This window comes from Hyposmocoma kahamanoa, unplaced genomic scaffold (assembly GCF_003589595.1).
Source record: "Hyposmocoma kahamanoa isolate Upper Pololo Valley unplaced genomic scaffold, ASM358959v1 62, whole genome shotgun sequence".
NCBI classification, from domain to species: Eukaryota; Metazoa; Arthropoda; class Insecta; order Lepidoptera; family Cosmopterigidae; genus Hyposmocoma; species Hyposmocoma kahamanoa.
This window is the reverse complement of record NW_020653850.1, coordinates 16,361,491-16,376,207: the sequence shown is the minus strand read 5'-3', so window position 1 is coordinate 16,376,207 and position 14,717 is coordinate 16,361,491. Positions and strand designations below refer to the sequence as shown.

Sequence of the window (14,717 nt, the reverse complement as noted above, 5' to 3'; positions counted from 1 at the left end):
TAAATGAATATAAAAACTACAATCGCCGTTTAACATCAAAGAACATGTTTCAACCCTGTCTTTTTCATTGGCATATTGGTATAAGAAACCCGAGTAGCTGTTCGAAGCGCTGCGAGCGAAGCTGTCTTGGCATGTATCAAATTGCGCAATCTACGAACAGAATTACTTGGCTGTTACTGTACCGACATTCATGAAATTTGAGACTAGCAAAAAAATCCATAACTCTAAAAATTTTTCATTTTTATTTGTGACTTGAGATAATTGAGGTCATAAGTGGAAAAATACTAAAATGTACAATTTAGTGCGCGGTCACGTGCAGAACTGGGTAGAAAGAAAAATTAATGACGATCTCGATGGCCTAACGGTTTGCACTACGGGTGTTGGATGTGGAGGTCCCGGTTCGATTACCGGTAGGACCAATTTTGGAAACAAACTTATATAAATTGGTTCCAGACTGGGTGTTCTGGGCAGTGCCCTGGAGTGATTTTCGTTACTCTGGTACTCATAATACAGGGTATTAGCTTGGTACTGTAGTCTAGGCTCTACTCTATGAGCAGAATCACTGGCTGAGTGAATAGATTCATAATTAGAATGCTTTGAAAATGAACTAAGAGAAAAGTATGGAGCATCTTGACATTATTGATTTGTAACCCAAAAACGAGTAACATGTAAAAAAGTGAAATAAAGTATATTTTTAAAGATTATTCCAGTTTATATTCATAAAAGTACCTCTCGCTATGCATTAGAGCTATACCCCTCAGTACAAGTGGTATAGCTCTAATGCATAGCGAGAGGTACATTTGGTAGAGGAGACAGCGCGAGATTTTGGTGCGGTTATGGTGCATACTACGGCATTCAATGCGAAGTGCAATGGTTTGTGTGAGAGATTTAATAGGACGCTGTTAGGAATGTTAGCAAAATATATAGGAGGCGAACAAAGGAATTGGTGTAGCATGTTACCATTGGTGTGTTTTGATTACAATTCTAGTAAACATAGCAGTACCGGGGTGTCACCATTTATGATTTTGTTCGGTAGAGAATCCTTATGTGCGTCAGATATAGAATTGGGGATTAATTATGTCAATGTTGCGGAGAGCTTGCAAGATAAAATTGCAAAACAAGCTGCGTTGATCGATGTTGAGGAACGAATAGTGAGGGCGCAGATAAAACAGAAGCGAAATTATGATAAAAAAGCAAAAATAGTTGTATATCAGCCAGGGGACTTGGTAATGTTATATTGTCCAAGGAGAGTTTCCAATAAAAGTGTGAAATTAGCTAGATTATTTAAAGGGCCATATAGGGTAGTAGACCGATTAAGTAGGGTTAATTATATTGTGAGAAAAGTAGGTGTAAATAGGAATAGATCGGGTAGGCAGGATCTAGTCCATCTTAATAGAAAGAAAAAGTTTTATAGAAGATAATTTAATGTTTTCTTGGTTTCTATTAGGTTAATTAATATTTTTTATTTATTTTTCATGTGGAACCACAATGAGATTATCCAGCAATGATTGATGATTTTCCAGCAATGCAGACTTGGAAGGACGGGAGGAGAAGATATTCTATCAAACAGATAAAACTTATTTCTTATTTTTTATATTTTTTAAATTTGATAGATATATTGTCCTGTATATGCGCATAGTTCGTGCTCACCCTCCCAGTTGAACAAGGACTGTCTGCATTCGGGGAAAATATATTTATTTAATTAATTAGGCGTCTTTCATATGGGATACCCCCATCCCATATGTATGTTAGGATATGTTGTTAGGGTTATATGTGTGTTGGTTCTTGTTTGTTTAGAGAAAGTGAGAAAAGCTGATGGAACGTGATAGCTGCAGGATGAGGACTAAGGCAGCTGGGAGATCAATAGTGATGTAACCCAGTGATCGTCCGATGGATGTTCAAGCCTGTGTCGTCGGTGTGGCAGCATGCACGTTTATATTCATAAAAGTACCTCTCGCTATGCATTAGAGCTATACCCCTCAGTACAGTACTACTTTGAGACCTGCTAATCGGTGTAGTTGTTAGGCACATTAGATTATGTTGCATATTACATAAATAAAAATAAGAAGTAAGACTGTTGCATTTCGGTGAGAAATCGACATTATACGCATAGTATTTCACAAGTATATTCTGTATTTATATGCATGTGATAAATAGTGCCCTACTTATTTATATATTTATTTTTAAGCAATGACTCGTTCCCCAGATGATTAAAAGGACATCAAAAAATTATTATCTTGTCTTTTGCGAATTGTACGGATTGGCATAACGATCAAGTAACAAAATATCGACGTGAGAATATGACTCATTGTTTGTTTAACAAACGAGACTAAATAGTACTCTACAACGTTTATCGAAGTACATATTGCTTCTCTCTTCTCCTTGTCGTAACTTTTTGTCGTAAATGTGCTAGATGTACGACCTTACTAAGCTTTCAAAAGCGAACATTCTCTGCTAATCGTATTTTATTCGTAACCGTTTTTATTCGTGATTACAAATAATTGATAATGTTAGTAGAGATTTAACGGCTTTGGCATAAAGCTACAGCACATATTCTTCTTCATTTCTTTTCTTCGTTTAGGTTTCACTTTTCAATTTTCATATGGTATCAAAAGTGGTAATGATGTAATTGTAAATAGTCTCCTAATGTAAATGAAACCAAAAATATCATTGAACGAGTTTCACACGAGCAATGGTTCAAGATGTAAAGTGGTAAACCAAAAATATACACCTACAAAAATTATTTGTCTCGTTCGTCAAGTGAGGTGCATTTATTTACTTTTACGTGACATGACACAGGCTGAGATGAACGAACTTTGATTATGACTAAATTTTTCGCATTTACGAAACGAACTTTGCTACGTTTAAGCGAGAAATTTAATTAAATTTTGAGTTACTCTCTCAACTCAGACAAAGTACGTTATATAAATCTCAGCCATAGATACAATGAAATACAAACCACAGTGGCTTACGTATTATATATAAAGTTTGAATCAAACTCCTATCGCTTAAATCTAATATAACCATAATTATAATTAATTACCCAACATAATAAATAATAGGTACCATGTGTTAATAAAACAAATGTTTTAAGCAAAACGTTTATCTACGCGGTAGTGTAACCTGGCCAGTGGCTTTCTAAGCCTTAACAAAACAAATACTAATGACCTGTCTTTTTCACTCCAGTGATAAAATGTCTATATTTGGTATTGTTTTTACACGCCAAATGAATGGCAAAGGTGAGAAAAATCGAGTTATGACAGAGTTAGAGAAATTAGCAACGGACACGTGTGAGAGAGAATGGTAAATTGACAGCTGCATCCCAGTCGGGAGTTAACGAATCCAAATAAAAAGACTGGAATACGACCATAGTAATATGACACTGTGAAAGTAACATTTAAATATAGCAGGATTACAATGTCAGCTCATTTTTAAATGGACAATTTAGGAGTACTGTAATGCTCAATTTACAATTTTTGTAAAGGAATTTGTACATATCATAATGAATTTTATGTAAATTGTGTACAAGCTAACAAAACGCGTGACCTGTTTTTTGGTTCTTATCTACAGACCTACCGCTTAACTGAGTATGTTCCTGTGGTAGCTGCGCGGTGCGGGAGGAGTGACAGTTTACGTAACTTATGTCGCGCTGCACACGGGATAATTTCAACTAGATTTTTCTAACGATATTCAATAGCAAGTTAATCGCAAAAAGGGCCTACCAAATTAGTCAATTATTGTTACGTGAAACGATAACAAAAAAGCTATTTCATTGATAAAAGAAATGAATAGACAAGTCATTTGGCACTATTTTCAATCAACTTGTTATTGAATATCGTCAGAAAAACCTTGTTGAAATTATACCGTGTGCAGCGCGTCGTCTGTTACGTAAACTGTCACTTCTTCCGCACCGCGCAGCTACCTCAGGAACCGACTCAATAAATGGTAGCCTACAGTTTGTCCGTTACACAATTGACATAAAGCTCATTACGCTATGGTAATAAAAATTCGTTTCTATTCCGTTCCGCGGCAAAGTAAATTGAATCTAAAATTGAGATATTTATTTCTAAACGATATTTTGGTTGGATAGATATTTGTTTTGTTTTTAATTAATCATCCTATCACCTTTGGGGTCCCTCAGGGAAGAATTCTGGGTCCTTCTCTTTTCCTGGTGTATATTGATGACCTTTGTAATTTACAACTTCAAAACTGTAAAATTTTCTCATATGCTGATGACACTGCACTGATATTCACCGGGGTAAATTGGGATGAAGTTTATCAATCCGCTCAGTCGAGCTTTGACGTGGTGAGGGAGTGGCTAGAAGACAATCTGCTCACACTTAATGTGGACAAGACTAGAGTGGTGCCTTTTTCTATACGTAACCATACTCTACTGCAAAACTAACTTAAGTTTGCCGTTATCTCCACCCAGGTGCTGCATCAGGAATCTGAGGCTGTCGTTTTGAAAACTGTCAATAGCATAAAATAACTTGGTTTGCTACTTGACTTTACACTCAACTTTAGACAATACATACATCTACTGTCAGCGCGCATCCGTAAGCTAATTTATATTTTTAAATGTCTTCGTCATGTGGCAGACGCCAACATCATGAAAATGGTGTATCTTGCTCTAGTACAAAGTTTACTAACCTATTGCATTACTAGTTGGGCTCCTAAAGGTAATTTTATTCTTATAGAAAGAGCGCAAAGAGCTTTACTAAAGGTTGCCTGTTTCAAACCCTACCGGTTCCCAACGAGAGATCTTTGCTCTTTCTGTCAAGTTCTAACTGTTAGACAGTTATTCGTTCTCTGGACTGTATTGAAGCAACATTCCCTCACTCCATACGACAGCGCCTCTAATAGACGACATTGCATAGTGGCTACTTCTGACCGTCTCAGGACTGCCTTCACTCATAGATTTTTCTGTTTCGTGGGATGTTTTCTGTACAATGCACTCCACCGTGAACTAAACATCTTTCAACTAAATAAGTTCGAATGTAAAAAGAAATTGGCAAACTGGCTGCAAGGATTCAATTACGAGGAAACTGAAGCTTTGCTTCATCCGATTGCATGACTCAAGGACCTATTTATTTATTTATTTTTGGAGCTTTGGGTAGAGTAGGATCTCTATATGTATATATATATCCGTAACTACGCACACGCGCGCACGCACACATACACAAACACACACATAATACAACACGCACTCATAGTCAAATATCTTTAACGTGCAAAAAAGTTTTTAAATTTAATTTTAATTTAAGTTTGAGCTTTTAGGTGTATATAGTTCAATAATATCAAATGTATTTTTTCACTATTTAAATGTTTTTCCTTTATAAATAATTAATCTTAGTAATACCTTAAGATTGTCATGTGTCATTTCAAGGGTGACAGCCTGGTGACTTGTAGTACAGGCGTTAAGCCTTTAACAAGCACCAGCTCCCAAAAATAAGTTATTGCATGTATCTTAAATTACTAAGAACTATATATGTACGTATTTTTGTGGAGGAATAAACGTTATTATTATTATCATCCTGTAATAATATTTGTTTATGCTCTTACGTAGAAGTAGGTCTTACGGAAGATGTTATACATTACAGTGTTTGTCGGGCAATTTTAAGATTAATTTTCTCTAACTAATTTCGGTGGCAAATTTTATATATTTAAGTATTCGAGTAAATTATCGTGAAAAAATAAATAATATTCCAGATTATTACACTCGAATATTAAATAATACTTTTAATAATATTCTACAATCATTAAATAACAGAAATTGCCACCGTAATTAAGTAGAGAAAACTAACCTGAAAATTACCCTGTCGTGTTTTTCGGCAGATCTTTACCAAGACCATACTCTTCGCCACTATTGTACATGCCATAATGCATACAACAGATATACGCTTATCTATTCCAGATACTTTAGACAGTTATTTATTAAAAGTAATTTTGTAAATAAGAAAGAATAGTATACAAACTTACCACAGCCATTCTCCTAACATAATGATCCGGTAGTCGCGGCACGTCGCCTCTGCTGAGACTGTCTTCAAAGCTATCATGCAACATCGGTTCGTTGTTTTCTACAGCCAGTTTCTCCCATAACCACCTGTAATCCTTAGACAGACTGTCTACAAACGCTTCGTAAACTTCATTGGTACCATTTTGAAGGATTACATCAATTAGATAACGGACTTTTTCTATGCGACCCGGCTGAAAATTAAAGATAGAATAAAATTAGCCAAACCGTGAGATAGAGATAGATAAGCTCCCTATCTCTCCCCGGATAAACACCCCAGAATTGTAAGTATTACATTTTTCATATACATACGTATAAGTTGCGGAATAAATATATTAATAAAAAAAATACAACTCACTGCTGCTTATTAGGGGCTCTATCATTTAATCGACTATGTACTATATTTGACGACCTCAGTGGTTCATTGGTTTTCACTGTAGGCAACTGGACCAGGAGGTCCCAGGCCCGATTCACGGTAGGACTAATTTGGGAAATGAATAAATTGTTTCTGGTCTGGTTAATCTGGTTACTCAGAGTACAGGGAATTTTCTAGTTTGAGACGAGGTAATTGGTCTGGTTGTCTGGCACATTGTTAATATTATTTGATATCCTCAAGGCATCAAAATTATTATATTACAATAAAATTGTAATATCAGGTATACACGCAAAGAAAGTATTTTTTAAAACGTTGGTTGAATCAGTTTCTGGCGAAATTCGTTAATCAAAAAGTTATTATAAAATGTATAGGTATTTGAATTTTGAAATAGTACCAAGGTGTAAATGTGGTCGAAATCTGCAGTCGAGATAGCGTTTTTGGTGAAGAGTTCGTCTAGTATGTAAGTGACGTCGAGGTCTTCAATGATGTCCTGCTGGTGCCTCTGCAGCAGTATCCTACTCTTGATGTCCATCTTGGAGGGATAGAGGGCATCTGGAACAATGGCATGGAACTACATTAACAGGCGGCACTAGCATTCAGTACAGACGAACACTCGAATTGGTATCAACTATGATATTTTTTGTAATGTCAACTTTAAAAACAGTGTTTACATTTTCTTGGTATGTCAAATGTTTCATATACACTTGTAGGGTTTCGAGTGTATGATTTCAAAAACAATTTACCGTGTCATTTTTAAAACTACAACCGAAAATCACATAATTAAACACACGTGTCACGTATTACATACAGCATGCACTACAATATATACAAATTACAACAATCCGTACACAAATAGCTAGCGTTCGAAAAAATGCCACGACTTCCTTCCCTGTTTCACTTCGACTACAGTAATTCAAACGGTAATAAGTCTGATGTAACAATTGAAAGAATCGCACACAAAATGAGGTAGTAAAAACAGTCAGACACTACCGAACTGATTCAATTTAGCATTCCAACTGAGTCTTGCGGCCTTGCTGATTAGTGCCACCTACATAAGACGATACGTAAACAGCCGAAAAGCGAAACAACCATGTCGTTGACCGATCAGATTGTCAAGGCCGCGACATTGGGTTACCCAGACTGCTATTGAGCAAAATTGCTTAAAATTTGGCTGGGTCGGAGAGTGTTAAAATATATCAATTGACGCGAATGAACTACTGCTGTAAGCAGTACAAATAACGCTCGTCAAGGGGCAATCATGACACAAACCCATATAGGTTAGTAGGTACAGAAAACAAACGAGAAGCTTCGGAACAAAAACTGATAAATTTCGAATTCTAATTTCGTCGCTTTGATTTGCCCAACCTAGTATATTTGGACTGGTTGTTATGACTTCTTCTCACGCGAGCCATAAACGATACAACTGTTTTTTCGTATTATTGTATACTTTGCATCAATCAACTAACATCACACAAATGTTATCCGTATCACATAAATATCGTTTTTTTTGTACAAACTACGAAAGATCAAAATGACCGTTAACGATCTACAGAAGTTTTCTTGTAAACCAGCTACATATTGTTAATACTACAGTAATTCTTCTTTTGCTTCTTTCCATTATTAATTGGATTCCCTACAACTTCTGGGTCTGGCGGTTACGTTATCAAATCAAACAAATACGATCAGGAAAGAAGTCCAATCCAATCAACAATTATTGATAGAATTGTCAGTTCTACCTTAATCGCGAATCAGAGCGTCGGAAATATGATAAATATCTGTTTTTTATGTAGAGGCCAAAGTCCAGCAGGACAATATTAGTTTGACGTGTGGACAGGCTTTAAAACTTCGTCATCGCCGAAACAAGTACAGTATTATAAACAAAAGATACACCAATTCTTTGGTTTACAAATTGGGTTCCACATTTGACTGCGTTAAGTTATTAAAGAACCTTGACAGTGTTAATTCCTACTTATGTTGAAATTAACGTAAGGGAGAACATTGATAAAATTCGAATTATATAATATTAATTGTAAGTAAAAAGATGAAATTACGGATAATGACTGGCAGCAAACGTTAACTGATTGTACGAGTTACCTAAATTATACGTACGCCTTTATCAGTGCATTTCAAGTGACTCATTACTGTTTGTGAAGGTAGACTGTCATTAGCAGGTATGATGCGTTCCAGATGTGCAATTGCCCTAAAAAGGTACTTAATGATGCCCTTAATGTTGCTGTACACAAATAAAGCACAATGGCAATCGTTCGTGTCCTCGCATTGCAAAAAAATTATACGACGTGACTCAATCCCTGTTTATATAAAATAGGAATTACTCAAAGATATACTTCGACTAATTCTTTAAAGAGTTCTACTACATTTGAATTTCACTTTTTGTCCTCGAAATTGAAACATTATGGAAATCTATTCCAAGAAGTTTTAATGAAGGTTACACCTTAGACTAGGTCAAGGAATGTATGCAGAAGACGATTTGTTCACTGCATTAAGGGTAAGAGTTCTTATGTGTACATTATGCAGCACGTGTATATGTTACCAGTGCAAACGTTGATGTGAAGTAAAGGCTTTTATTTTGAGGAAGCTTGTATTCCACATTGAGACTTGAGAGTACTAATTATAAAAATAGACAATACACGCTATGAATCATCCAAACGAGTTTGTTCAGTAAATTAGTACATTGCAAAACGAGACAGAAAGGACAAGCTATCTTAGAGGGGAGGGTACACAATCGGAGGAAGACACTACAATTTTGATTTTAAACCGACTGTACCTGTAAAAATGGTGCCATAAAGAATTAAGTATGTACGCAATGCACTAACATGAACCAAAACAAGATACTTTGAATCAATGTGCATTTGGTCAATTAATTGGACCTTGCTTGCACGGACTGGTATCAAATTACTTTCTTATTTGTCTAGGTTCATCACACATATCTTTATATGTCAAGGTTTCTTTATAAATAATAATAATTACTTATCAATTTGACAGGAAGTTGTGGTTGCAATGTGATAAGTAAACAGCGCGCTTTCGGACGCCATTGTAAACGTGATTCGTAATCGGAAAGAGCAAATATTCGTTATCGTATATTCGTCGTCGTATTCGTCGAGGGCTTGTTTGTAAATTTATTATCTTTTTTTAGTGAAAAGAGTTACATACACAGATCGAATAAGTTTTTTACAATAATGGAAGTAAGTTACCATGCTTCTCCGAGAACCGTAAGGTAAGGAGTGGCAAGGCAGCTTACTTCCATATTTTTTAATATGGATTTCCGCAAAGTAACGCTTGAATCTATAAAACATCTGAAGTGTTTTACCTTTTTCATCTGGTATGGTTATTCTTTATGAAAAAAGTATAGATGTAACTGGTTGTTACTACATTGTAATAAAACAATGCTATCATTTTTATAAACTTCTGTTATAAACGGTTTTCATTGTTTTATTAGTTACATTTTTCAAAATTACGATTGTGTTATTTTTATTGCTAGTTATTATTATTATCAAACCCTTGAAATACTACATCAGACAGGTAGTTACAATAATCTCTCAATTTTTCAAATAAGAACTAAACATTCCTGACACAGTGATTCTTTTCTGGAAAAAATATATTGTAAAGTGATTAAAAGAATAACTATTTTAAGCAGTATTTGAAGAAGAATATAATCCAATAGCAACACCTGTATGCTGCCACGAAGCTTCGACGACTCAAGACAATGTATTAGATGTAGTAGTAGATTTGGTCAGTACGTTTTCTGTATATCCTAAGAACTTGATAAACAGGCAAATTGTGATTTAGAATGGCGTCTTAACTACCGGGTGAAGAAATCTGAGGGTTTTAATTAAATATGTAGTTGTTTTTTAACCCTTCAACAAACGCGAGTCTCGATGGCGTACATGTATACGACTTATTGCAGTTTCCCTGGTAATTAGGCTCGTCGACGCCATTTCATTTGTAGTTTTTTTTTTTAAAGTAACATCACGTTTTCTTTTGGTGGTAGATATTTTATCATTATACATTTAGAATTTGAGAACTGAAAAAAAGAAGGTGGTAAATAAATTTATGTTTATTTGATTAAGGGTTATGTTTTTTTTAATTTACTCTTACATATCGAGTTATTAGGTTTTCGCGATGGATGCCACAATGAAAATGAAACTATTTGTGACAATGAGACTTGTAAAGGCTTTGTAAAGGACACGAAACGCGGGTTTGTTTGAAAAAAAACCAAACATACAATCTCAAATTTATCAGATTTACTCTAGTACCTAACAAATTATTATTCATATTTTATTTATTATTCTTTGTCTTATTTGAGACTATCAGTAGCATGTCTGACATTGTCTTCTTACTTTGGGTTAAAATACGCATAATCACTGAACTTGAAACGCAATAAAGTATATAAAAATCACTGCAAATATTCCGTGATTTGTCACGATATGAATAAACGTGTCATGCTAAGTATGTAAGTAGATATGTTATTGATAAAAAGATAATCCAATTACTTGCAGTAACGGTCATAGTTACAAAACAAGAATCAGTAATATTTATATTGAAACTGGTCACGAAGCACAGTTAGTTAGAAAAATTTAATTACCTTAATCATGTTGCAAATGGTTACATATAAAGAAATAAACAATAATGTTCATTTCCTTATTTATAAGTGGTTGCGCAACACGGTTACGTTCAAAGGACAAAGCAAGTCCAATAATTGCTTTTTTTAAAAATCTCGCAATTCATGTTACATTGAAGTATCAGTCTTAATTTGTGGTAGGTATCGACTTAAAAAAGTCAAATGGCGTCATAAGTCAGTCAATTCTATACAATATTTTCATATAACTTAATATACATTTGACTACCTTAATGGCCCTATGGTTTGCACAATGGGCGGTGTATCAAGGGGTCCCGGGATTGATTCCCGGCAGGATCAAATTGGGTAAATGAAGTATCCTAATTAGTACTGGTGTGGGTGTTCTAGATAGTAGGTACTTTGGAATGAATTCCATTACTCTCTAGTTTGAGAACGGGGTAATTGGAGTGCTTGTCTGGCATGTTATTATTATTTACTAAGTCAATTGAACCATTTTCCAAAAATATCAACAACTTGAAATGCTCATAAATATGAAGAATATTTTATTTATTAATTAATTTATGAATTAAAGTATAGTGGATGAAGTTCTTAATGTAAAATTATTCAAGTCCACTTTGATGCTCGAAAAAAATTTATAATATACCCAATTTAATTATTTTTTTCCTGAAGTACAATTTTCCAGCTGCCCATGGTCGCGCCATCGAACAAAGGTCTTTAACTTGTAGGGAATTTCTAAACTACACTGCAAGTCTTCACTGGACGATAAATGCACTTCAAATGGAACAAGTTAGTATAGAAAGTCCATTCTTATTAAATCAATTTATGAAAACTCAGGTAAATATGACCCCAATACTGCATGGGCAGCAAAAAGTGGTCAACTTGATTGTTCTTGTTTAAACTTGTCAAATAATCTTTTTCCTGGCAATTATTAACCACAGGCTTTATAAAGTGTAAAATGCAATAGTAAAAAGACAAAGAACTTGATGATTCATTGATTGTTGACAATGCTTATATAATAACTTATGAGATAAATTACGTATTTACAAATCGGGATAAACTAATCCATTAACATTATAAATAGCCATTTGAAAATAAAAAAAGTGTAGAAAACCTCTTCTACACTTCAATTTCCCTGGGTATTAAATTAAAACTATAACTTAACAACAAAAAAGGTTATACCAACAAGCAGCAGCATGAACCACACGCAATATCTTCTTCAGCCATTTCCTTATTGAATTCATGTGATCATTATTCAATTGGCTTTGATTCAAGCGATTGACCACTTTGATTGATCATTTCGATAAACATGGAGAAGCCATTTTTGGGTCAGACTTTTATAAGATGTTCAATGTTGTTTACTGTCTACGTTACTTCTCCTTTATACTTATAAGTATTATTTTTATTATTTTAGCATTAAAGGTCTGCAAATACTTTACCGCTCCGCCCTGGCTTTCTTTGGCTTATATTACATATTATTATTAGGGTGGTTTCATTCAGGGCCTATGCAGCCCCACATCACTGCGACCATTAAATTGATCTATTGTGATCACCACTAATTACAGTTCGGAGCCAAAGCCAACAGCATTAAAGAACTAAAGGATTTTCTTGGCTTGACAGTTTTCATGTACTCTTTAGTCTGTGTCTTCCCATTGTGGAACTACATACACCCTTACTTTATATATTAACTCCAGTTGCTGGATTATTCCAGCAACTGTATTATTACTTAAAGTCCACTTTTGAATAAATAATTTGTATTGACTCAGGGCACAGTTCTGTAGTCTGTACAGACATTCAGTGAAGTCATATAATACAATTACTAAAAAGGAGATATGGTATTATATTATGGTATTATCCCCATTATACTGGGAAAAATAATTATTTTCCAAAATATTGACTTTGACATAAATGTAAACAAATACCATGGTCATCCACGTTAATGTGTAACAGATGATTGCACATTGTACACTTAGCCGAAATTAATATTTGCATTTTACATTTATAAGCACTTATGTCGCATTTCGCTGATAATTAGTTTTCATAGTATAACGAAGATATATTGTATGGTACAGTGGATTGGTTTCTACAATTCAATTGTGTAAATTTGCATGACAACCTCGAGATAATATGTAAGAAATTAAATTATATTACTAAAAAGACATAGGGATACCGTAAAAACCTGTCCATGAACTATGGCCTACGAATTTGACTCTTGTGATGTCCCCAACTTATCTCCAAGGATCTGTGGCTTACATTTGCAAGTAACACGTTCCAGAGCCATTGTTACTGTGATAATAGATTGGGGGTGCATATTAAAGTATTATAGTGCCATTTATATCATTAGATTTTCTTTATTTCTGCTAAGAATACAATATGAGTAGATGGGAATATAATTGGTTTGCTATTGGCCATCCTTGAAACTAAGACAAGTAATTACTTGAACTATGAGTCTTGTGCATTTTAATAAACAATGTGAGTAATGGGATAAAAAAGTTTAAATAGACTGACAACATGTCTGGTGTCATACTGGTGTCCCCCGAGCTTGGTAAGGTAATGTATGTTAGGTACGAGTTATTGTACATTGTAGAATTGAATTTTGTACAAAAAAGTGGTAGGCAGGCATATACATCTTTAAACTTAAAACAGAGCTGATATGTGAAAGTTTAATGTGCAATTGTAACATGTAATCAGTCAGAATGAATTAGCTAATGATTTATTCATCAATAACCTTTCATGAATTCCTGGTTATGTTCATTCAAGTAGCAAGTACAGTAAAGTAACTGGTTAAAAGTATTTTTTTAAATATAACATGTAAGGAAGATACCATGGTGAAATTTCCGAGATACAAGGCCGTATCGAGTATGAGCTTACAAAGCTTTGTGTGGAAGATTAATATCACGCTTGTTTCAAAAGAAATCGGAGAGAAATATTGTATTAACTTCTATAGCGTGTAGATTTGTTAATTTATACAAATTCGCATATAGTAAGTGATATTTCGCTTAATGCATTATGTATAGTTGCAATTAACCGTTCAAAGTTTTAAACAAAAAAGCTCAACTTACCCCTTTCGTAAACAAACGATACTAGGAATATGGGAGCTTCTTAGAGAGCGACGTGAACATTTTCAATATATGTGTCATGAAAATTACAACGTTTCACATAAATACTGCGAAAACTTAATGTCTCAAAATAACAAAGCAAACAAACAAGTGCATTTACTCGATCGCACGTTCAACGAAAGTGCATTCCTTTGTTTTTATTTCCAACTACTGCTGCATTGTACCTAAGAACTAGGAACTTTATTGGTCATAACGAAATATTGCTGCGCTATGATTGGTGGATCTGTGGTATACCATTTGACAGTGTTACTTTATGAACTCATCAGTAACTCATTTGTTTGTTGGCGTCGTTTGGTGTATTGTCCTCTTTCTGTTTGGCTTCAAATAAGAGAGACGGAGAGTATATATAGGAAACGAATACATAGTGAGATTATTATTAATAGTTGAAAACTGGCGTCGCTTGTCAAAAACAAAATACAGAGAAAAAATATGTGCATGGAAAACAAATTAATAGAGTTGGAACTTTTGGTGAAGCTTTACGATTAATGTACCGGTTTTTTGTTTAGGTTCATAAAAGTGTTTAATCTTAGGTTATTTATTGAAGAGTAACTCAAACTATTAAGATAAAAAGTCGATGTTCAACAAGGAAGACCGCGCAGCTGCTGCTGTACATTG

At 34.4% G+C, this 14,717-nt stretch overlaps 1 protein-coding gene across 3 annotated transcripts in view; it reads right to left on the bottom strand.

Annotated features, from left to right (window-relative positions):
* The window catches only part of LOC113229830 (apoptotic protease-activating factor 1-like), a 48,915-nt gene extending 34,821 nt beyond the window's left edge, over positions 1-14,094 (bottom strand). For all 3 annotated transcript variants that reach the window (XM_026463512.1, XM_026463509.1, XM_026463511.1), the window contains exons 1-3: positions 14,046-14,094; positions 6,784-6,941; positions 5,980-6,207 (exon numbers count right to left, since the gene is read on the bottom strand). In XM_026463512.1, coding sequence (XP_026319297.1) covers positions 5,980-6,207; positions 6,784-6,921 — 366 coding nt within the window. In that variant the 5' untranslated portion in view covers positions 6,922-6,941; positions 14,046-14,094. The remainder of the gene's footprint in view (positions 1-5,979; positions 6,208-6,783; positions 6,942-14,045) is intronic.
* Positions 14,095-14,717: the final 623 nt, after the last annotated feature.